Source organism: Podarcis liolepis, assembly GCF_965112155.1.
Source record: "Podarcis liolepis genome assembly, chromosome: 8".
Classification (NCBI taxonomy): domain Eukaryota; kingdom Metazoa; phylum Chordata; class Lepidosauria; order Squamata; family Lacertidae; genus Podarcis; species Podarcis liolepis.
Genome location: NC_139560.1, coordinates 22863701 through 22888393, shown reverse-complemented (window position 1 = coordinate 22888393; position 24693 = coordinate 22863701). Strand labels below are relative to the sequence as shown.

General features: G+C 45.6%; 1 protein-coding gene and 1 long non-coding RNA gene across 5 annotated transcripts in view; both read right to left on the bottom strand.

The window, feature by feature from the left end:
• The window catches only part of LOC310713227, a 96696-nt gene that overhangs the window by 2105 nt on the left and 69898 nt on the right, over positions 1-24693 (bottom strand). The gene's annotated exons all lie outside the window — the stretch shown is intronic.
• KLF10 (KLF transcription factor 10) lies at positions 11628-18789 on the bottom strand. Of its 4 annotated transcripts, none has more exons than XM_083516841.1 (4): positions 18561-18789; positions 14991-15194; positions 13887-14793; positions 11628-13017 (listed from the first exon to the last, which is right to left on the bottom strand). In XM_083516841.1, exons 1-4 carry the CDS (start codon positions 18594-18596, stop codon positions 12758-12760), a joined length of 1407 nt encoding a protein of 468 aa, XP_083372967.1. In that variant the 5' UTR covers positions 18597-18789; the 3' UTR covers positions 11628-12757. The 4 variants fall into 4 exon arrangements, with proteins under 4 accessions (XP_083372967.1, XP_083372968.1, XP_083372970.1 ...); XM_083516842.1 differs by having other exon boundaries at positions 14991-15191; positions 18561-18764; XM_083516844.1 differs by lacking the exon at positions 18561-18789 and adding an exon at positions 18372-18522 and having other exon boundaries at positions 14991-15191.

Here is a 24693-nt window from a genome sequence, read left to right as displayed (position 1 = left end):
TCTGTTGCCACCCTCCGGAGGAGGCATTCAAAGAAGGGCATCAGTTGCTGAAGGCAGAGTCTGGGACGGCTTATAATAATAAATTGGAACTGGTAGGACAGAAGTCAGGGAGACCAACAGTAACATACCCTCCAACATTACTCTGACCAAAATTGGGATGCGCGTCTTTTGGTGCCTTGGTCTTGTGCGAGAGAGCAGCACCACTGCAAACGCCAGCGTATGCTCGTCCCTGGGACATTCTGGGTTCATATCAGAGGCCGGGATGGCTTCTGTAATTCTGGGGGTGTCCCTGGCAAATAGGAACAATTGGAAGGTATGCAGTATGGGGAACCAGAGCCGATGACACACAGAGGCTATCCTCCCTGCTGAGTTCTATAAGGGGTACCCCTGAGGAGGAAGCTAACAGGCCATGCCTTGCCCTGGGCTGGTTATAAGAAGCAAGCAAATGGGGCCTGGTTGAGGTTGACGGGTCACTGTCCCATTTGTCCTGAAGGATCAGCCGCCACTCAACGTAGAAGGCTCTTTCCTAGTTGATGGGAAGGACTTGGCCCAATTGAATTGTAGGGTTGCCGGTGATAGTATGTAAAGGCTTAACAGAATGACAGGGTCACTTTGTTTGGAAATTAGAAACGTGGCTAAAATATCTGTTCAAGATCTGCACACTGCAGTTGCCTAGCCTACTCAAAACAAAATATGCAAATATTAAAGACCCCATGTTGCAATCGAGAGTTGCCATAAGAGCCTTCAGCACACAGAATAGGAAGCTCTCGCCTGAAGTCCTTGTTGATCCTGCCTGACAAGTGGCGTTGCTTGGCCAAAGCAGCAGACTACATTGCTGAGTCTTAAATAAGAGCACACTTCTAAAGGAAATCGTATGGTTCATTCATGTTTTGGAAAGTGTTTATCATTGTTCTCAACATCTAAAGTGTACTTTGTCCAATTAGTGTGAACACGGGTTCAGAGCTAAAAAGAAAAGTACAAGCTATAAAATCCATGTCATTGCTTATTCCCTGGTTTTTGTTCAGCTTCCGAAGGCTGCTTCCTACATAATGAGTTCTGGAAATAATATATGTGCTGGAGATTGTACATTAAGCCACTTGTATTTGCGTTGCTACATGAATACACAATCTTAGGCCTTTAGGAGCAATCCTGATGGAGAAAAATATTCCCTTGCATGGCAGGCAGCACAGATGTGGAACCTTTTTATAAATAAGCTGTACATAGATGTCTAAATTGGTTTCCTGTTATTGCGAGGACTAGTATAAAGATCTTAATTAGCTGAAGTTTATCTTTGGGGAACGGTAAACACGCCGTAATCCTTGACAATTCTTCACAGTTTTCAGTTTTAACCTGGAAGAATAAACCTCATCCTTGGGGCAGGGGGAAGCTTGGTGCAAATAAGCCACTCAATACAAAAAGGGGGTGGGTGGGAAAGAGAATGTCATAATAACATGAAGCAATTCATCCTATGCGATTCGGATTCACTGCAGGTATTTCGCCCATGCCACCCAAAAAAAGTGGACAGGTGTGTTCTTATCAGCACCTGCCTCTGCTGAGAAACTTGCTTGTTCTATGTAAAGTGGTTGCAGATACTCTAGGTCAAAGATGGGGAAACTGTGCACCCCCAAACGCTTTTCGCACTCCAGCTCCAACCAGCATGGCCAGTGGTCAGAGATGGTGGGAGTTGAAGCCAAAAACATCTGGTTCCCCATTCCCTGCTCTCCAGGCTTAAAAGAGGCACTGGAAGATAACTTTTACCACTAGGTGGCATATATTTGTCTAAAGTAAGACCTCATTGTGTCTATTTATATCTTACTGGCAGGTGAAATTTCACAGGCTGAAATAAGCACAGCCTGAAATGACCCCTGCTCCCTTCCCATATCAGGCTAATGTTGGCACTGGGTATTGATTTTCCCTAAGTGGGCCACGGATACTTCTGAAACATTAAACCACTCCAAACTACTGTGCAACTCCCTGCTTATCCCATGTGCTGCTAGATGAACAGTGAGAACAAAATCATCCCTAGCCTTCATTCGCACGCATATACGGACATCATACTTTCAGATAGCACAATGATTTTACCTTCTGCCATCCTATATCCTAAGAGTGAACCCATTCTCCAAGTGTGGATCTTTGTATAGCCAAACCACCACCATCCATACACAAGTTATTCGCAGATTTGTGGGAATCCCAAGGTTTGCAACAAACTTATTATTATTTTTTATGAAGGAGGGGACCCCCACAGAGGATCCTAAGGAGGACTCAGCATGCTCAGTAGTCACCAAACACTAACTCACTTTATTTAGGGAGGAGGGTTAACAGGAAACCAGGGGATGGAGATTTAATGGTGTATCCTAAAGAGCATGTCTGGATGGTTGGAATCCTGAACAGAAGCCCTCCACGCTGCAACATTTTGCTGCAAGTTCGGCTTGTACTATTTCCAGTGCTTTTTTTCTGGGGGGACGCAGGGGGATGCATACCCCTAAACATTTTGTGGATTTTTGTACTTTTGTCCATTTACTGTATTTATTCCCCCCCCCCCCCAATTTGAACTATAAAATGGTGGTTTTCTTGAGTCAAAATGAGAGTATCCCTAAACATTTTTTTTAGAAAAAAAGCACTGACTGTTCCTAATTATAAATGCAGAACAATCTCTATACCAGTGGCCTGTCCCCCCAGGTTTCTTCTGAGGAAGAACGCCACATGCTCTTCTCAGTCAGCTGTTTTTAATATATTAAGTGATATAGAAATTTAATAATTGGATAATCATGCTCACATCAGCCCTCATGGCTCCCCACTGGCCAGTCCTCAACATCACTGCATACTGTCAGCTAAAACCTCGGAACCAATGGCTCTTTTTCCTTGGCCAGTGAATTTGCATGCTTGGTTCCTATTGGTGATGAAGATTCCTCAACAAGCTGGATGCACAAAGTTGCACACCATAAAATAATGTGTAACCCATCCAACTGGTGTTAACATTAAAAAGTTCCAAACAAATGTAAACATCTAAAATGGCAACTTACCGTATATAATTATGGCAGCAGGTAAAAACAAATATAGTGCTTGCTTACGTCAGTCAACCTCATTAGTGGAAGTGTTTTGTTTTGTTTTTTTTAAGTGAGGCCAGGGTCATTCGGGTAAGTTTAAACTACAATGCTGAACCAAAATTCCCTTAAAAAATATTTCCCAAAGCCTCAACAGTTTTGAATCAGGGTCGCCGCATTGGCAAATGGTTTTCTGGCTCAAACGCTGTTTAATTCTGCAAGAATAGTTATTAATCTATTTTAACAAACTAAGTCTTGATGACCTCAACCTTCTGATAAACTCCTCAGCAAAGCTGATAAAACCTCTCTCTGTTATCAGTAAGCAACACCAACAATAGCACAACCGATAAAAGTATGACTTCGCTCCACTAGTGAGGTTAAAGATTACGAAATGACAACATATCCAACAGGAGAGCGCTTGAAGCATTATCAGGGGGGTTAGAAATACATTTCAAAGTACCGTATTCGCCTGGATATAAGACACACTTTTATTCCAAATTCCAACAGTGAAAAGTTAAAGTGCAACAAATTCGCGACCTTACAAAAATGGGCTTTTACCATATCGCCGCTGAAACAGACATATGGTAAAACGGAATGGGTGTGAGTGCCTGCGGAATTTTAAGAGAGCGGCTTATATTCAGGTATTGTGGGCATCCCCCCCCCCCGAATTTTAAAGGAGCAGCTTATTTTCGGGTGCGGCTTATAATCTGGCCAATATGGTACTTGTGGTTAAGGTCATTTAAGGAGACACTATCAGCTAGTAGTCTCCAGTTTCATGCACGAGTCTGTCTGTTTAGGAATTTTCATCTATTGCTATGTCATTACTGGGATGAAGGCAATGTGGACAATTTGATGTGTGGATGTTTCTCTGAGGCTATGTCCACATTAATATTTGCTATGGCTCTTGTGAGCTCCCACCACTGGTATTTGAAGCTAGTTACACATTAGCCACAATCCATATCTCTTCTGTACTTCCTTAAGAGACAGTGCTGTTTGATGCACTTCCCCCCCCAAACCAGCTTCCCTCAGATTTCAAAATGTAAGCTACCTTCACTTCACAGTAAGTTGAGGTATGTACACTTGAGACGGCATTTGCCTCTGCACAGAGTACAGGAGGGTTGCTGGGGTGGGGAATCCAAATAAGGAATGTGCAACAGTGAGGACATCCCGGTCCCCTGTCTGGTGTGTACAGCAATGTGCAAATCCAACTTGAAATGCAGATCTTATTGTATTCTAAGGCACTAATGTCTACATAACATTAGAAACTGTTTGCAATTAAATATATATAGCATTTCAATATCTGAACTGTAGTCTGAAAGTGAGTGTGGGTGCCATACAAAGTTCATGCAAAATATTTGTCAGACATTTTCTCTTTTCTTTACAAATGCAGTAAGCCTTGCAACTTCCAACTTGTGTGCATTCAGCTTTATGTGCTTGGCAAAAAATCATATTTTTTTTAATTAAAAGGTAGTGGAAAGCCGGTAGGGATCCAGGGAAAAAAGACGTTGGCAATCCCATCTGACATTGAATCCAGGTAGGGTCTCGGCCTGCGTACCAGATGGAGCCGGTAGACAGCTGCCCTGGACACAGAATTGACCTGCATCTCCATGGACAGCTGCGGGTCCAAAAAGACTCCCAGGCTGCGCACCTGGTCCTTCAGGGGCACAGTTACCCCATTCAGGACCAGGGAGTCCCCCACACCTGCCAGCCCCCTGTCCCCCCAAAACAGTACTTCTATCTTGTCAGGATTCAACCTCAATTTGTTAGCCACCGTCCATTCTCCAACTGCCTCCAGGCACTTACACAGGACCTTCACCACCTTCACTGGTTCTGATTTAAAAGAGATGTAGACCTGGGTATCATCCGCATACTGATGAACACCTAGCCCAAACCCCCTGATGATCTCTCCCAGCGACTTCATATAGATGTTAAAAAGCATGGGGGAGAGGACGGAACCCTGAGGCACCCCACAAGTGAGAGCCCAGGGGTCCGAACACTCATCCCCCATCACCACTTTCTGAACACGGCCCAGGAGGAAGGAGCAGAACCACTGTATGACAGTGCTCCCAGCTCCCAGCCCCTCCAGAAGGATGTCGTGGTATCAAAGGCCACTGAGAGATCCAGCAGAACTAGGAAACAGCTTTCACCTCTGTTCCTAGCCCGCCGGAGATCATCAACCAGTGCGATCAAGGCAGTTTCAGTCCCATGGTGAGGCCTGAATCCCAACTGGAAGGGATCCAAATCGTCTGCATCCTCCAGGTGTGCCTGGAGTTGTTCCGCAACCACCTGCTCAATCACTTTGCCCAAGAATGGAAGATTTGAGACTGGGCGATAGTTGACCATCTCAGCTGGGTGCAAAGCTGTTTTTTTAAGAAGCGGTTTAATAACCGCCTCTTTCAGCAGGTCTGAGAAGGCTCCCTCACAGAGGGAAGCATTCACCACCCTGCGAAGCACATCGCCCAGCCCTTCCCAGCTCACTTTTATGAGCCAGGGTGGGCAATGATCAAGGAGACAGGTGGTCGGTTTCACTTGTCCAAGCAGCCTGTCCACATCCTCGGAGGAAACAGATTGGAATTGATCCCACACAACTTGACTAGACAGGACTCTAGTACTCTCCCGCCCCAGCCCTGCTTCCATGGTGGAGTCTACCTCTTTCCGAATCTGAGCAACTTTATCTGAAAAAAACTTTGCAAAATCGTTGCAGGATATCTTGGGGTCTTTACTAGGCCCTGACGACACAGGTGGTTCCACTAAATTGTGAACCACCTGAGAGTCTCCTGCTGCTGTTTTCTGCAGATGCAATAGAGGTGGTGAGGAAGGCCCTCTTCGCCGTCGCCAATGCCACTTGGTAGGCTCGACGTTGAGCTCTAACCTGTGTCTGGTCAGATTCAGAATGAGTTTTTCGTCACTGGCGCTCTAGCCGTCTCAGCGATTGTTTCATCGCCCTCAGCTCCAGGGAAAACCATGGGGCTGCCCAGGCTCCATGCAATCAGAGAGGGCGCCAGACAGTCAATAGCCCTGGTTAACTCCACATTCCAGCGGGCCACCAAGGAATCAGCTGAAAGGCCATCAACATGGGATAAAACATCCCCTACCACTCTTTGGAAACTATTTGGATCCATTAAGTGGCAGGGGCAGACCACCTGAATTGGTCCCACCTCCCTGCAGATGGGAAGGGTTGCAGAGAAGTCCAGGCTATGGGTGTAATCCAAGGAACATAACCCCCACATAAATTGCAAACTTACTGTATACAAGCAGCAGGGAGTATCAGGGACTGATTGTAGAGCCTCACAAAAACATACAGCAAAATCATACAGGAAGACCCCAGTAGACTGGTGTTTTATTGCAGGTGTCGTCTGCAACAGGTTTTTGATGCAGTAGCAGTGCATTATTGATTGATTTATTCTGTTTTACTAGTTGTTCTGTGATGGTTGCCCAATGCTGCAACATTATTGCTGTCCAGAACGGTTATAGTACAACAACTCTACAATAGAATTGTACAGTTGGAAGGGACTATGAGGGTCATTTAGTCCAACCCCCTGCAATGCAGGCATATTTTGCTCAGTGTGGAGCTCAAAACCATGACCCTGAGATTAAGAGTCTCATGTTCTACCAACTGAGCTATATTTTATTGCTGGATGTTTTAATTGTGTTGTGTGATTTTAAATGTTATGGGGCAAAATCCAATGAAGTAGAATCATAGAGTTGGGATAGACCACAAGGGCCATCGAGTCCAACCCCCTGCCAAGCAGGAAACACCATCAGAGCACTCCTGACATATGGTTGTCAAGCCTCTGCTTAAAGACCTCCAAAGAAGGAGACTCCACCACACTCCTTGGCAGAAAATTCCACTGTCGAACAGCTCTTACTGTCAGGAAGTTCTTCCTAGTGTTTAGGTGGAATCTTCTTTCTTGTAGTTCCACTAATGCAAGGACTTCCAGCTGCACAACAGAACTTCCCCTCCCCCTCCTCTCCCTTGCACCCCTGGCCCTTTCTGAAATCTGCTCTGCAGGATTAGAGAAACTCCCAGAAGGGGTTTAGCGGGTACATACACAGAGAGGAAGTTCCATTGCACAGTCAAAAGTCCTTGGGCTAATAGAAATAAAACCCATGGTTTTATTTGTTATTATGGAAATATTCCTCCGAGATTACCTGGTGATGAAAAGACCAGTGGCCTGACTTTGTAAAAGACAGCTTCCTGTGTAAAAATAAAAAATATGTTAAAAAAAATGAATCAGGAGATCAAACCATGAATATCTTGCAGGTGTAGTTAGGCCCTAAAATGTAGAAGTTGACCTATCCCTTGCCAGGGTATCTCTACAGACAGGAATGCCAACTTGGCCCTGCAACCATGGGTTCCCGGGGCCATGGGTGCCATGCAGCGTGCATGGCCCTGGCGCCAAAATTTGTGGGTGCCCAGCCCCTTCATGGGAAATTTTGTGGGTGCTCAGGCACACAGGACCCCAGGGAGCTGACACTTACGCCTACAGATTTGGGAGGAACACAGAACATTTAAAACATAACAGGACTAGAGAAAAATACTTTAGAGTTAGAGGGAAAGGAAAGGCATCTTCTACCAGTCGAGAATGTATGCTATGAATACTAAAGGTCAGTTCTAAGAAGTGCAATGTTATAGCAGAATCGCATAACCGGCTGGGTCACTTGCCCATTCCTGTGACCTATGAACCTCCTAGTCACTTTAAATGCAGGACTACCAATGAAAGATATTTACACTTCTTAGTGTTGTATGTCAACATGTCTGTACTGTTTAAAAATAGCCCTAAGGGCTGGCTGACCCATTTGATCACGGAGCCTTTCAGTTTGGCAATGTGCTTATGTTTTGGATGTTTCGAACACTTACCTAATTTAGAAGCAGGACAGCAACCTGGTTCCAGAAGGACCTCATGGCGATGTTTGAGAATGTGATCGCTGCCTCGAACCAAGCGATTTGAGCGAGATACAGAATCTTATGATTATGAAATTAATTTGGGAGGTGCAAGGGCTTTTGACTTTTTGCATGGAGTTTCTTCTTGTTTTTCATTCCAGTTTGTTTATTGCTTTCCACCAAAAAAAGTCTCAAGTGACAATAAAATACACAGTAATACAATTAATAAGCATCCGTTAAAAACAATAGCACACGAAGTGTTTATCCACCATAATAAATTAGAAAACAAATACTTTTCCTCCACACAACATCAGGTTGAACACCCAGATGTAATTAAAATGGCCACAAGGTACACAACAATTAATATCCAGGTGCCTGGGAGAATAGAAACATTTTCACCCAGCATAAAAAAAATTAGTGCTGGTAGCAGGCAGAGGCTGCCACTCAAAAGGGCCCATTCTCTTGCTACCATCTTATGGAGACTTCACTTGGAGGGTCTCAAATTACGGTCCACGTAGGTTAATATAATGAAAGTTAATGCCTGAGGTATTGTGGTCCCAAGCCTTGGCTGCTTTTAAAGCAGCATTTTGAATTGGACTTGTAAATGAGTTGGCAGGCCGTGCGGCTGGGCCAGATTTCCTATACCACAACTGCAACTAAGCCAAATTTTACTGCCTATGCAACTTTTTTCTGAATGCTGTATGGAAAGGTCAAAGGTCAGACACTCAAGTGGCTCCAGTCCAAATCCTCAAGCGGTACCTACTGAAACTAATCTAACAAAATTGAACCAGACAGAGTTCCGGGTGTCTCTCAATGCTAGGCTGCTGCAAGAATGGAGCCCAGGTCCTAACAGATATCTTCAAAACGCCTTGTGCATGAGTCACAGCAGGCAAAGAATCCAGTGCCTCATTTTGGCCATCATACAAAAGGCTTCAAAACAAATGGAAAAGCTGAGCTGGATGGCATACAGAAGATGTAATGGAGGTAGCAAAGAAGCTCTTCTTTCTGTAGCCCATTGAGTAGGCTCAATAATGAACAAGTACAGTACTAGCGCTTCATTGCATTCAAGCTGTATACCACAGAACCATCTCAATTCGTAGGGAAATGAGTGTGTGTTCAGCAGCAATCATGTGAATCACCTGGGTCATATTTGCATTCCACAGGTCCACCAGATCCACCAGCCATATCAGCTGAGAACAATCCCCCCAAGCCAATTTATGAGGGCAGATGATACTAATGAACACCAACAGGTGATAAGAGAAATATATTTTATAAAAAAAAATTGTCCAGTAGCACCTTAGAGACCAACTAAGTTTGTTTTTGGTATAAGCTTTCGTCTGCATGCACACTTCTTCAGATACACTGAAACAAAAGTCACCAGACCCTTATATATAGTGGGAGGGTGGGGTTTTTCTCAGGAGGGTAGTAGTAGATGGGCAATTGACTCAATGGGTATGGTAAACCTGTTGACGACTGTTAACGACTGCAATTAGTTCTACAGGAAAAAGCAAGGGATAGTATGCAGATGATTAGCATATGTAATGAGACAGGAATCCAGTCTCTATTAAGACCAGGTCTTTCCATAGTTTTCAGTTTAGTGATAAGTTGTAATTCAGCAACTTCTCTTTCATGTCTGTTTCTGAAATTCTTTTGTAATAAGACAGCTGATTTGAGATCCTGTATTGAATGTCCTGGGAGACTGAAGTGTTCTCCTACTGGCTTCTCCATCTTGTGATTCCTGATGTCAGATTTATGTGATAAGAGAATGGTGGTTAAAATTCTCCACTCACCCTCTTCCTGTCCAGAGTGTATCTGACTACATGCATTGGGCCAGTCCTGTGACTGCTGAGATATTAAATAAGTCTGGTTTTTAAAAGGTGCTAAACAGTGGTACAGTGGTACCTCGTGTTACATACGCTTCAGGTTTCATACGCTTCAGGTTACAGACTCCGCTAACCCAGAAATAGTACCTCGGGTTAAGAACTTTGCTTCAGGATGAGAACAGAAATTGTCCTCCAGCGGCGCAGCAGCAGCAGGAGGCCCCATTAGCTGAAGTGGTGCTTCAGGTTAAGAACAGTTTCAGGTTAAGTACGGACCTCCGGAACGAATTAAGTACTTAATCTGAGGTACCATTGTATGATGTGGTGATGGGGGTCATGATTTTATTGAGGTGTGATGCAGCTCTTGTATTTTGGCCTAAGTCAAATCAGAGCCCTCACAGATTATCGTGAATCTAGTCTGTAATGCAGGAATATGCAGGCGTCCCATATGGGGACAAATTGTGTTGCTTTATTTCTGTACAGTGGTACCTCAGGTTACAGACGCTTCAGGTTACAGACTCCACTAACCCAGAAATAGTACCTCAGGTTAAGAACTTTACCTCAGAATGAGAACAGAAATCGCACGGGGGCAGCGGGAGGCCCCATTAGCTAAAGTGGTGCTTCAGGTTAAGAACAGTTTCAGGTTAAGAACGGACCTCCAGAACGAATTAAGTTCTTAACCTTAGGTACCAATGTACTCTCTATCTCTATGGTGTCCTGCCTGTTTCTTTAGGCCCATGGGCTTTGAAAGAGGTAAGGATGTCCAGAACATGGTCTGTGGAACACTTAAGAGCTCTGAATTCATGATGCTGCTTATGCTGATATGATGCTAAAGTAGTGCAGCAGTATTTTATTTTTAGAAACTAAAGGGTTCATTTAACATTTATTTTTTTAAAAATATGCTGTTTAGCTTGGAAAGATCCATCCAGAGCACTTCAGATCTCTGCAGTCACCTTGAAATGCCTATTGAAGGACAAACACAAGCATAATAAAGCTAAGCTGGCTAGTAGGCCTCTGCATAGCTTATCTGAAGCCCAAGGGCATCTGGGAGGCACGGGGTTTCTTGGCATGACAGCATAAGTCTGGCAGGCACCCCCACTGACCAGCCTAGCCCTCCGAGGCCCAGGGCAAGTGTACCCAGCTGCCTTTCCCCTCAGCACAGGCCTGCTGGCCAGTGTGAAGCTGCTAATGTTCTTTTAAAAAATTTACAAGCAAGAATACACATCATGAAGCTTTTATTTTAACGTAAGAAAGAGCAAGGGACAACCTCCCACTCCAGGAATCAGAAATATGAAATATGGATTTCCCCCTTGTTTTTTCAACAAATCAAAATTTAAAGGGACCTGCAAAGGTGGGGGTGGGAGGAGTGTCATAGAGGTACCTGCTTTAATCAGGCAGGCTTAATCAACCATGCTGCAAATAAGATTTTCCATGTTGGGGTCCATGGTATGGATGTGAATATATAACATTTTTAAGACTCAGGGTTTATGTTTACAGGCACTTACTGAAGGGAACATATATGGACTAACAAATTTTGATGCACAGTACCATGCCCTAGATCAGTGTTTCCTAAACTTGGGTGTCTAGCTGTTTTTGGACTACAACTCCCATCATTGCTAGCTAGCAAGACCAGCGGTCAGGGATGGTGGGAATTGTAGTCCAAAAGGAGCTGGAGACTCGAGTTTGGGAAACACTGCTCTAGATAATCTTAAGGGGGGGGGGAATCGTAACATTTATATACTGCATGATTGTGGGGGTGGGAGCAAATTGTAAGTTCACTGCCTTTAGAAAATGCCACATATGTTTTAATGAGTGTTGCATTTAGGTTTTAATGTTAATTTTTTCATTTGCTTGGAAAATTAAGTGAGAACACACACATTTTATATTAAAGAAAACTGTATCTTTATTGTAAACAAGGTATAAAGTACATTATAAGAAATATTGTGCAAAAAAATTTAAGTAGTCACAAAATAGATATTACACCATTCTCCAATAGTTCACTTTTCTTCAGTATGGTACAATATAAAGCAGAAAAAATGCCTCGATAATCCTGGCATTTGGGGCTGGCGTCTTTACTCTCTCCATTTCCTACACAACCCCCATTTTACTGATTTTAATCAATTTTAAACTATACCTTCAATATATAAAAGCAACTTATATACTTCTATCATAAACTATCCTCCAGAGTAACTTTTCAGAAAGTAGCATACCATACAACCTTTGTCCTTCCTTCTGAATACAAGCTGCGTAGTTTACTCTTTAAGGATTATATTTTAAACAAAGTGCACTGTATCAAGGTTTTGAAAAATTCAGTGGTATAGAACTGTATAGGTATACAGGAAACAATACACAACTTAAAGGCAGAAATATTCAAAGATGCTGGTACAGCTAATGGTACTAATCATGTTGTTTTCTAAGGGTATAGTAAAAATACTATTGGACTTGCTTGTAGTAATAATTGAATAGATCAACTGGAACCATATGGCATCTCTCACTCAAGTCTATGCTTAACAGTTGTTTGGAACAGCTATAGTTTATATGCTAAGATTTGGAGGTACACAAGCGGAATTCCATCATCTTTCATAATTGGGCCTCAGAGAATAAACCAAAAGGAAATTACAGCACTCTGCTATAAACAGGTCGTCCCCGATTCCATATCATAAACTGGTATTCTTATGTATTTTGTTTACACCTCTTCAGAATCCCTGCATAACTCTGGCTTAAATCTAGCTGATGCATTGAGCAGCTGAATAGTTTTCCACATGTTTAAAACCACATTCTTGTGCTGGCATTGACACTTCCACTTCTCCAAGTACAGAGGAAACCTCCAGCCCTTCTGGTCACTGCTGCGCTCAGAAGTACAGCCAGCCATTGCCTCTCCGTCTGTTCTTGCACCATCAAAGGATGACAGTGCAGAACCACAGACATTTTGCAAGCTGTTTGTGTCACCGTGAACCTCCAACCACAGTGACAGTAGTTAGTTAACAGTATTGTCAGTTTGTGTTATTTCACTGTGCAAGATCAGAAGCAGGAGGTACAATAATATCATTTAATTTGCTCACTTCCATCTGCCAGTTTGGTAACTTTTTGGCTGACAAGTGGCGACGTGCATGCTTTGTTAAGTGGTCACTCCTCATGAATCGTCGATTACACATTGGACAGGCAAATTTTTTCTCTCCTGTGTGTGTTCTGCGATGGCGAGACAGTTCATCGGAACGTGCAAATCTCCTATCACAGCCCTTCCAACTACAGCTGAATGGCTTCTCTCCTAAAATACAAAATGGTAGAAACAGAGCATTTATTTACCAACAGAATATACAGTTTTTCTTGCACCCATTTTCAAGAAACAGAACAAGAAGTATTCTAAGAAAAATCCTCATCTGCGCTGTCAACACAGACCGGACAAAACCTTATAGAATCGCTGTCTTTGTAATTTCACAACCTGTACAGCCATTTTCTAAAAAGCAGACTTCAAATTAAGCTTTCAGACTTCCAATCACAAACCTAGAGGAATCCCTAGACCATCAACGATATTATCCAAAGTACATGGGCAGACAACTAGTATTGAAGATGGGCATTCAAACCATCAAAGAAAGCATTAGTTTTATATTGCGGTAAGGTTAAATTTACACAATTAATCTGAGGTCTCAAAACCTACCTTCATGGAAGTGTGATTATGCAAAATGTTGGATCTGGAAATTGCCAGGCTCCAAAATATTACAGAAATGTGTGGGCATGATTGCATTTGTGAATAATTACATAATACCTCTCTTTTACTGTATTTAGCTGTACTGTACCACTATTAGATTCACTAGCCATTCTAAAACAGCAAAACAGTGACAGGATGAAACATAAGCTTAGACCTCAGCAGTGAGATAAAAATGCAATAGCCTTTGTTAAGATTGCAGTCCTATACATATATATCAGGGAGAAATAGCCCACTAAACTCAATATGCATAGAACGGCACTATTAGTGAAAAATTCCTATGCAAGTGAAATAATGTTGAGGAAAACTTTGGGTTTCCCGTTATGTTTTCCACAATACAAAACTCAGTAAAGGAGAAACCTCAGTATTACTTGAATGACATGCAGACACACACAAACAAAACAATTTCCAACTTCTCAAGCAAAATTTACCTGTGTGTGTTCTAACATGTGCTTTCAAATGGGAACTCTTGAAATATGTTTTTCCACATCCTGGATAGCTGCACACATGGCTTCTTATTCTTAAAGAGTCAATGGATGGAGTGATCTTTGTTGCAGCAGGAGCAAAACCTGGAGCAGGAGCGATAGGTGAGAGCCTGGTGCCATTGGGACTGATCACAGGTGTTTTTGGATTCTGAACAACAGTCTGTGGGACAACAAACATAACAGCTCCTTTGGGAACTTGGGCTCCCATGAACACCATAGGCTGACAAAGGTTTGGTGACAACTGACTGCCGGGAGTGTTGGGTACTACTGCTGTCACAACAGAGTTGTTAGCAGACAGCGGAACCATCTGGCAAACTAATGGCACAGGAGCGACTCCCCCTGCTTGCACAGGAGATGTGGGAACTACCAGGGAAGAGCGTTGTGCTGAACCAGGCATAGGCAGAGGACTACTGAGTGTGGTCTGCATGAAAGGCACTGGACTGACTGCCAACGCTGAATGTTTTTCTTCTTTCACATCGGGCCGCTTATCTTCAGACACTGTAGCAGCCAGTGACACGTTTTCACAAGATGGATTTTGTTTTGCTTTTGCATTGCCTTCTTGCCTTGCTTCCCTTGTGTAATCATCCCGACACCTCAAAATGCTGTCTGTTCTTGCTGGACAGGTTCTGTGACTGCAAAGCTGAGCATCGGCTGTATGGCGAATGACACTTGTCGCCTGTGCTTTCAGCACTCTCGATTCTGAAACTTTTTCAGTCTTCTTAAAAGCTGCTGGAGCGCCCTGCTCAGAAGCGTCAACAAGTGACTTGCTCTTTACGGCAGGTGGCGCTGGTGCAATGGGATGGACTGCCTGAGCCATTTCAAGGTCAGAAGGGCTGTAGGGCGGAGTCAAGCACTGGAAGAATAAAAACATGGTGCAATTAGCTCTCTACTCAGCACAACTAATTAGCATGATCTATGAACTTCAGGATGCAATTCTACACATGCTTACTTCAGAGCAAGTGCCAATAAATGGAGTAAATTTCCTTCTGAAGGAACATGCATAGGACTTAGCTGTAAATAACAAATTTGTAATAATTGAATAAAGCTTACAAAGGCTGATATTTGAAAGTCAGTAGCAGGTAGCAGGTTGTCCTCAATTTCTTCAGATGTATCTGATGCTGGTGTTATTGGTCTCAGTTCAACGTACTTCTTGAAGTCCGATTTCCAACTGCAGCTCATGGACATTAAAGCTTCTACTGCTTCAAAATCACTCCTAATGTGCCGCTTTTCAGTTATCACCTCCATTCCTTCCTGCTATGAAAAAGAGAGGATGCTTTTCAGTATCAAACAGTGAATATAAGCTTATATGTTCATCAAATATATAAAAAAACCAGATTATATGTAGCAACTCCAGTGTTTTTAAGAACCTCTCCTTTTTCCTATACCCCTCCTTTGAATGGATTATTTATTCCTAGGTTGGATACCATGAAAACTGTAACCAGCCAAGGGTAATGAAATCTTATTGACCTCAATGAAACTCAGTCCACAAAACAATTAAGCTTAAATGGTTATAGTTAAACCAATGTATCTCATTAGATCAAAGCAGTTTATGTCAAAGTACTTCAGTCCAATCGGATTCAGATCAGTCTGCAAGGTTATGTAGAAACACTTAAAATGTTTCCCAGATCATTCTATAGACACCTATGTGATGTCCTATGCAGTTTTCCCAGAACTGTAGTTGGAAGGGACCACAAGCATAATCTAGTTCCAACCTCCTGCACCCAACATGGGGCATGAACCAAGGACCCTGAGATTAAGAGTCTCATGCCCCAGCAACCAAGCAATCTCAAGTGTTAAAACAAGTTTCAAAAACTGACAGTTTTCCCATCAGGGAACCGAACCTTAGTCTCCTGCGTGACAGGGATACTCACTACTGCACTCCTATTTCATTATTTTTATGGTGTGCCTTTGCTATTCCAAAGCACAATCCTATACAAGCATGCTCAGAAAGTCATTTGTCACGGGAGTTTGGTGGCACATACCCCCAGGCAAACATGCACTGACTTCAACCTTAAAGGTTCCTTTATTGCTCCTATTGTGTTTTAGACAAGCTAGGGACACAGCCTTGTGTTTTTAAATATTTGCTTTGTGCTAAACCATTCCATTACTAACACAAGGGACATGCGCTTCTCTCAAAACGTGTGGCCTACACATGGGGAATTAAAACCAAGTCCTGTTTCTGTAGGGCTTCAGCTTGGCTATCCTGAGGTGGTCCAGGCGAGGACCCTTACGTTGTGGCTTAGGGATTCCTGTGGACAACTTGCTCCCCCCCCAAAAAAAACCCACCCCACCCCTCCAATTCCTTGCTCGTTTCCTGCGTGCGGAAAAAGCACTTTTCCGTTGCGCCCAGCCAGAGATCTGAAGGATGCGTTTTGAATTTATGTGCAACACTTTTTACCCGCCTTTATTAGAGCCCCGTGCATAAGATTTCTTTCCCATGAAGTTGGCCAACCCGCCAATGCCTGTTTTCGGCGGCAACCCCTGCACCATAAGGCACGCCTCGAAGCGCGCGCTGCAAGACCGGCATATAGGCGCAGAGGGCCGAAAGGGAATGGCTACATCTGCCGCCGCCGCTCGGCGACTACAAGGCCTAAGGAAGGCGGGGGCAGGGAGATCCTCGCCGGCAGCCGGATCTTGGAGCCGAGCCACGTTCACCTCAGAGAGCCTCCGCCGGTGACTCACACAGCCCGCCCGCCCGCCGATTCCAAACAGCACGCACTAGCTTCGCGAAGGACCGCCCTGCCCGCCGCCCATTGGCCGCCATGGTCGGGCGCCGCGGGAGACGATTGGCCGGTCGCTAACACCCCCCCCCCGAGAGAGAGTGTAGGCTCAGTGGGCGGGGACATGTGAACAAAGCGTGATCAGCGGCTGCTGCTCGGCGCTCGGGGAACGAGGACTGGGAATTGCCGCTCGGCGACCTTTCCCCTACTTCCTTGCCGCGCGTTCTAGAATGCGAGCTCTCGCAGGCCCCGCCCACTCTCCCCCTCCTACGCCTGGAGGCGAAAGGAGCAGAGGCGAGCATCTGTGCGTGCCGGAAGAGATCTCGCCTGCTGCTGCTGGGAAAAGCTGATGATGCTCGTCCACTTGTATCTCCAGCGCGGGGGCGAGCCTTGAACTCAGCGCCCCAACCCTTCCACCCCACCGGCTCATGAGGCTTCTGTAAACGCACATTTTTTTCTGGGAGGCCCCCCACCCCCCTGTTTCCTGTGCGTGGGTTTGGGCAGGCCTGGCCCGCTCCCCCAAAGGCACCAGCAGCCGGGCGAATGTTTGCTTCCTCCTCCTGGAACGTGATGGGCGTCAGGAAGCCGCGCACACACAGAAAAGCCAAGCCCTCGAGGCTGCAGCGCTACCCTAGTGGGGCGCCCCCGAATCCAACGCGCTTTGCTGGGGACAGAAAGCGGCTTCCGCCTGCAAATGGGGGGGGGGGAGAAGTTCCCGCCCAGGCTCCTCTGCTAGAGAATGAGGCGGAAGGAAAGGGGTGAATGCACACCGCCAAGCGGGAGCCTCGCCCGGAGGAATGTGGGGCGAGCGGTCGGCGCCCTTATTTTATTCTGGAAGGCCCGCCTCGCCCGCTCAGGGAATGCGGCTCGCCCTCGCCCGGCCTCTTCCCGCTTTCCTCCAGTCATACCATGACCCACCCCGGGGCCGGGCTCGCCCCCTCAGCGCCGCCGCCACCCACCCAAGTCCTGGCGGCCCCCCAAACCGCTTCACCGAGCCCCCCCCGTCACCCACACATTGGGTCTCACTCACGCCCTGTTCGTTTGTTTGCTTCGTCCCTTCCTCGCATTGGGGCTCTCTAAGCGAGCTGCCTGCCTGCCTCCGCCGCCACATGCCGCCTCTTCATTTCCCGACTTCCCTCATCTCTCTCCACACGCGGGGTTACTTTCTACCAGCTTCCTTTCCGATCTCTTATTTCCCGGGTAATTCCACAATAGTAGTCCTTCCTCTGCAGCCTTTAAGCCTTTTTCAATCTCTCCCCTCCCCCGCCCGCTTTAGCCTTTTCACTCAAATCACTTTTAAGAGTTGCCTTTCACAGAGTTGGAAGGGACCCCAGGGTCATCTAGTCCAACCCCCTGCTGCAATACAGGATTCTCACCAGAGAATCAGGCCACATACCAAAATGTTCCCCCTCGAAGAGGGCCGCACTTGATGCTCCCCTATAGCCATACTCCCCCCCCTTTCAGGCAGTTTCCAAGAGCATCGCCCCCCCCCAAAGAAAGCCCCTTTCAAACTCAAATGTATATAATCCAATTGTGTTGCGTCGCAACATTTATGCACTGCACCCCAGTCCTTACACCTCGCTGCACACACCCATTTATCAACCAAATATTCGTTTTCACAACACACACACCCTTGCAAAAAAAAAAAAGCCCCATTTCCTTCCTCCCCAACAGGTCTTTCGCTTCTTAAAAGCCTCTGACCGAGACACACCTCAAGCTGGCCGGATCTCTCTCTGCGTTGCCCTTTTGAACAAATACTCTTTTTCCATCTCTTAACAGAAATCGCATCTTTCCCTTCTCCGCCAAAAGCACTTTTTCCCAGCTGGAAGCTTGGTCCCCGCCCCCCAATCCACTCCACCGCTCCAAATGACTCTTGCAATGGACGGATCGATCTACTTACAGCAAGCTGGAAAGGAGACACTCCAAAATTCAGCATGACCCCCGATGGAAGGCGCCTCTCTCTCCCCCACCGCCCTGTGAGGCTGCAGCCCTGATGCTGAACCAGCGAGGCTGCAGCTGTTGACAAGTTCCCTCCCCGCCCCGGGCGTTCTCTGCCTGCCGCTGTCTTTATTTTCCTCTTTTTGTTCGCAGGCAGCTCCCCATTCAGGTGGCGGCTCCCCAGCGCAGCGCGAGCAAAGGCGGGCGCCAGGCGCGGCCAATCGCCTGCAAAGGTGTGTGAGGCCCTGGCCAATGGGCGCGCGGCGGCTGCGCGTGATCAGCGGCTGCCCAGCAGCGTGGAGGCAAAGTCATCTCGGCGTGTACACAAACCCGGCAGCGTGTCCCGGCGCAGCCTTCGGGTAAGTCCCAGTTGCTGGCTGAGTCAGTGTCACGTCTCTTCCCGCCCCCGCCCCTCCTCCCTTCTCCGGATCCCTGTGGGAGAGGCGAGGTGGGCTGCAGGGATCTTGTGCTTAGCAGCTAAGACAGCTGGTGGTAAAAGTGGCATGCGAGAATTTCATTTTAATTTTTAACCCTCCCCATTCGGCTCCATCGTCTTATACAGATAAGATATGTATATAACAGGAAGTAACCATGAATGTGGGTGGTAATATTGTTCCACAGGGAACCAGTAGCTAGGCAACTGAGTGTAGCTTTTAAGCAGCATCAGAGACAACAGATTTATTTCTTTATTTTTAATCCTTTGACACTTAACAAGCTCACTGTAGCCCATGAAAGTTTATGCTACAATAAGCTAAGGTGACACAAAACTCCTGTTTTTCCTAAACTAACAAGAGTTTTGTGGCACTTTAAGTTACGGCAGCATAAATTTTCATGGGCCACAATGAACTTGGTAATCTTTCAGGTGCCAGACAACTCTTTTGTTGCCTGCCTAGAACCTGCTTAGGACTGGGCACTGTTTACTATTCACCTATTTGAGGAAGAGTGTGATAATTTGTTTAAGAAGCTTGGCAATTAAGACTTCAGAACTGAGAATTTTAAGACCTGAAATTTTCTGGTCAGGCTTGGGAGGCAGGGAACCAAATTCTGTTCTTTTATTTGTGAAATTTATATACCAGCTTTTCCTTCAAGGAGCTCAAGGTGACATATATCCCCTTTCCATTTTATCCTCACAACAACCCTGTGAGGGAGGTTAGGCTGAGAGATAGTAACTAGTTCAAGGCTACCCAATGAACTTCATTTCTGAGTGGGGATTTGAACCCTGTTCTCCCAGGTCATTGTCTGACAAGTCATTGTCATTCCACCACATTGGCTTTCTTCCTGTATCAGAAGGAATAGGGAAAACATCAACATTAGGGATTGCGTGAAAGACCTGTCTCTGCTCAGGTGGGGATGGCTGTAGAGTTGCAAGGTGAGCGAGCCATAAATAGTACTATCAGTAGCAATGAAGGTGTAATACAGCTAACAGGAGTAGCAGACGACTTCGCTTCTGAGTTTAGCCTACCTAATTTCCTTTCTTAGCCTCAGTGTGGAAATTCTGTTGTGCAGCTCCTGGATGAGCCAAGTTGTTCTGGAAAAAATCTTAGCTGACTATCCATGTCAGTTTTTATGGCCATCACAGCCACCCACTTCATGCTGCTCTGAATATCTAGCATGTTTTGCCATTTTCTGTGCAAAAAGTTGTAGCAGCCTGTTTAATCTCAGGTATTCCTGTCCTCCTTTCTGTTCTTTGTTTGCTGTAATACATAGAATCCAAAACAGAGTTCAGTTTTTGTTTATGCTGGCTTCAGAAGAGTTCAGATTGCAGTGTTAACCCTAAATTATTACTGTTTACATTTGTTTCACTTTGATCTTAATATCTCTGAACAAACATTTCAGTGCTTTATATCATTTTGGTCTACGTGCCTTGTTCTTGCCTGTAGTTTTCAATGCAGAATTAGGTGCCCCCAACGTCTGACACACCTAAATGAAGAGATGCAAAGTGTTGCTTTTGAAGTAGGTTCAGTGATACTTCCTTCTGAGTAAACACAGCTAGGATTGGGCCACAAGTCCTATATGTTACACGTATGACTACGGTGTGAGTGTCTTAAATCCCTACTCATTGCCACTACCATTGCTCGTAATAAGGATTCATTCCTGTTTGGCTATTAGTGTGGTATTAAGTAAGATGTTGCTGTTTTTTCTGGATAAGAAATGTTCTTGGATTCCACGGTGGATAATGTGTGGCTCTTTTATCTGTCCTATGATTGTACAGTGGTACCTCAGGTTACATACGCTTCAGGTTACAGACTCCGCTAATCCAGAAATAGTGCCTCAGGTTAAGAACCTTGCTTCAGGATCAGAATAGAAATCGTGCTCCGGCGGCGCGGCGGCATCAGGAGGCCCCATCAGCTAAAGTGGTGCTTCCGGTTAAGAACAGTTTCAGGTTAAGTACGGACCTCCAGAGCGAATTAACTACTTACCGTATTTTTCGCCCTATAGGACGCACTTTTTCCCCTCCAAAAATGAAGGGGAAATGTGTGTGCGTCCTATGGGCAGAATGCAGGCTTTCGCTGAAGCCTGGAGAGCGAGAGGGGTCGGTGCGCACCGACCCCTCTCGCTCTCCAGGCTTCAGGAACCTATCCGCAAGCCTTGCAAGCCCGGTGGGAGGTCCCGCGGGCTCGCAAGGCTTGCGGGCAGCAACCTGCAGCCCACAAGCTTGGGGGACAGTGGGGAGGCGGAGCGCCGCCACCCCGCTATTCCCCGACCTGATCTGGAGGCTGGCGGGGGGGAGAAGCAAGCTTGCTTCCCCCCCCGCCAGCCCCACAAGCTTGGGGGATAGTGGGGAGGCGGAGCACCGCCACCCCGCTATTCCCGGACCTGATCTGGAGGCTGGCAGGGGGGAGAAGCAAGCTTGCTTCCCCCCCCCCGCCAGCCCCACAAGCTCGGGGGATAGCGGGGAGGCGGAGTGCCGCCACCCCGCTATTCCCCGACCTGGTTTGGAGGCGGGCGGTGGGGAGAAGCAAGCTTGCTTCTCCCCATCGCCAGCCCCACAAGCTCGGGGGATAGCGGGGAGGTGGAGCGCCGCCACCCCGCTATTCCCGTACCTGGTCTGGAGGCTGGCGGGGGGGGGGGGAAAGCAAGCTTGCTTCTCCCCATCGCCAGCCCCACAAGCTCGGGGGACAGCGGGGCAAGCCGCTGCCCTACGGAGGCTAGAGAGGCTGTCCCTGAAGGCAGAAGAGGGAGACGGAGCGCTCCGTCTCCCTCTTCTAGCTTGGGGATGGCTGCGCAAACCTGGGGGGGAAATATTATTTTTTTTCTTGATTCCCCCCCCCCCAAAAAAAACCTAGGTGCGTCCTATGGTCCGGTGCGTCCTATAAGGCGAAAAATACGGTAACCCGAGGTACCACTGTACTTAGGTGGATTCATTTTTCTGCTAATGTATTTCTTTTGGTTTATATTTTTTATCATTCAAAGATCACAGGGTTGTTTACAACATACATATACAAAATGAGATCACACAATTCATAACAAAAAAACCAAAAATAAACCAATAACCCCCCTTCCACAAACACATCTGAAACGCCATGGATTATAATCTGCCAAAGTTATAGAGAAATGTCAGGAGAAACACTGGACTCAGCTTCATTTTACTTCTGCAAAATGGAGATGAGTCATGGTTTCCTTTCAATTATGCTGGTGAGCAGGAGGACTGTACATGCTTTTTATACTGAGAGTATATGAACTATGAGCTGCATATGCACTTATTTTGGCATTCTAATATGAAACAAGAAAGAAAGAAAGAAAGAAAGAAAGAAAGAAAGGAAGGAAGGTAAGCCCCTAAGAGGAGAAGCAATGAAAGGTGTGATAGCTGTGTGGTAGCGTGTCAATTGCAGTGCAAGTGTGCTGCTCCTGTGATCACGCCTTGTCATCTAGTATGAATATGTATGTGAATCCACAGCTTTGGCTGAATATGACACAGTGTGAGTTGGCATGATACTTCTCAGCACTAAGTTCAGATCAAACTAGTAGTTAATGTCTTTCCAATCAGGAAAAGAGCCAGCACAATGAATGTTAAATTTGGTTGTGGGCAATGTTTGTTAGAATCCTGTCTCATTGGGTGCTGTGGTACCATCCATCCCTTAGTTGTGAATCTGGCTTGTCCTCGGCCACCCAGAGAGCCTTTGCCAAAGTAAGAATTTAAACTAATACATCTCGCATCAGATTAACACTTTTGTTTGTGCTGGCTCTTTCGTGGTTGCCTGCCGCTGCACTAGGGCCCCTTATAAACACACATCTGTTTTTGAATGGACTTAGTTCTCACCACTGCATTACAGTGCCCACATATTTGGTGAGATGAGACCTAAACAGCTTTCTTAATAGCTTATTATTATTATTATTATTAGCTATTAAGAAAGCAGAATTTATTGCTTTTGGTAACTTATGATCGCTTTTATTATTGTGGATACCTTTGACTCCCATAGTTTCTCAGAAAGCCACAAGTTCGGCTTCAAGGTCGCATTCCATCAATGTAGCAGTGCTGAATTGCCATGGAATGTGAAGATAATATTCCTAGGAAATTTGGAATGTGCTGGGCCAGCTGGGTGAACATAAACAGATCTATGCATTGTGATAACTGCAGCTCCTGAGGCAGAGCAGCAAAAGTGGATTGAGAAACCATAAAAGTGCAGAGGCGCTTGACCCTTTCTGCTTAAAGGCATATAGAAGGGAAGACTGCTGTCTGGGGGAGAGTCCTAGAGTGGGGGAATTGCATGGGGTGAGTATTGCACCATCCCTAGGACCCTTTGGTGAGAGCAGAAAGCTGGGAGGGGGGAAAGTAGGTGAAATCCTGCTGAGAATGGAGCTTTGAGAGAGGAGGATAGGGATAGGGGGGACACATTGAATATCTGGTCTTCTGTTAACTTACATTGCTCTTTGTGAGATAAAACAAGCTACTTGTGAGGAAGCTGCTATTGTTTGCATTTGTACTTTATTTATTATTTCTGAACTGTGGCGAATTTTGTCATGCTAGACCCACTGTAAATGGACTTCCCTGTATTTTGCACTGAGACCCTCAAGGATGTAATATGTGTCTGTGTAAAGGGAGACGGGAGGGAGCTCTGAGCTGATGTAATTAGCAGGGTGTAATTAGCAGGTGCAGCCGTGCTGTTTAAAGAACAGGGTTAACAGAAAACTGGAAACCGTCACCCACTCTGAACCATCCCTCAACCAACAAGTATTCGGTAGCCATGCCAACCTTCCCTCCTACCATGTGGTGCCGCTGGTGAACACATCAGGCCATAATAAAGCAACATTCACAGTATGATTTCAAGTGAAAGGATTGACTGTGGGCTGGGTTTTAGTGGGTAGGAGAGGATATAGTAATTGAGATTTATCCTTCCAGGTTCCCATGTGTGTTGATTGATCAGAGTCTCAAAATCCCATCCTTGGCAATAAAAGCACAGGAATTAGACGACACAGCCTTGTTTTGAGCAAGTCCACCTATGAAGCAAGGTGTCCCCCTTTCTTAGTCTGCTTAATAAAGAATCAGGCAACAACCTGCGAAGTAAGTTTAAAAATAGGATTTACTTACTTTATATCCATGCATTGGTTCACGGCAACAGTAGCAGTAAGAACCATGCAGGCAAAATGCTTATATTTACAGTATAACAAGCTTCAGGCATGTGCCTTAAGCTGCAGAAAGTGGCAGCATGTCTGCATCCAACAGAGGTCAGAGCAAGGGCGAGGAGAGGGGAACCTTGCAATTTGGGGTACAGTGTCATTGAGGTGCTAGAAACACTCTGCTTTATCTCTCCATTCCGTATGAATTAGGAGAGGCTGTGCAGGTGTTGTTGCAATGCTTAGAGGCAGTGATGGACCAAATGGGACCAGTAAACTGAATCTGTTCAAGACACAGGTGCTGAAGGTATTACTACTACTACTACTACTACTACTACTGTTATTAAATTTCTATAACCCCTTCATCCAAGGATCACAGGACAGTTTACAATATAAAAACACAAAAATATATAACATAGTAACAAGCAAAACCAATACCCCTACCCCCCCAGTTGAAAAGGCCATAGGTTGTTTAATTAACCAAAGGCCTGTGAGAAGAGGAATGATTTGGCCTGGTGCCTAAATATATGTAATGAAGG

Bases quoted from the DNA above. Each gene is read 5' to 3' on its own strand.
- KLF10 (XM_083516841.1), bottom strand. From the start codon at position 18,596: ATGCTGAATTTTGGAGTGTCTCCTTTCCAGCTTGCT. The intron at 15,195-18,560 runs GTAAGTAGATCG...TCTTTTTCATAG, and splicing joins TGTCTCCTTTCCAGCTTGCT to CAGGAAGGAATGGAGGTGAT. The intron at 14,794-14,990 runs GTAAGCTTTATT...TTATTCTTCCAG, and splicing joins ACTTTCAAATATCAGCCTTT to TGCTTGACTCCGCCCTACAG.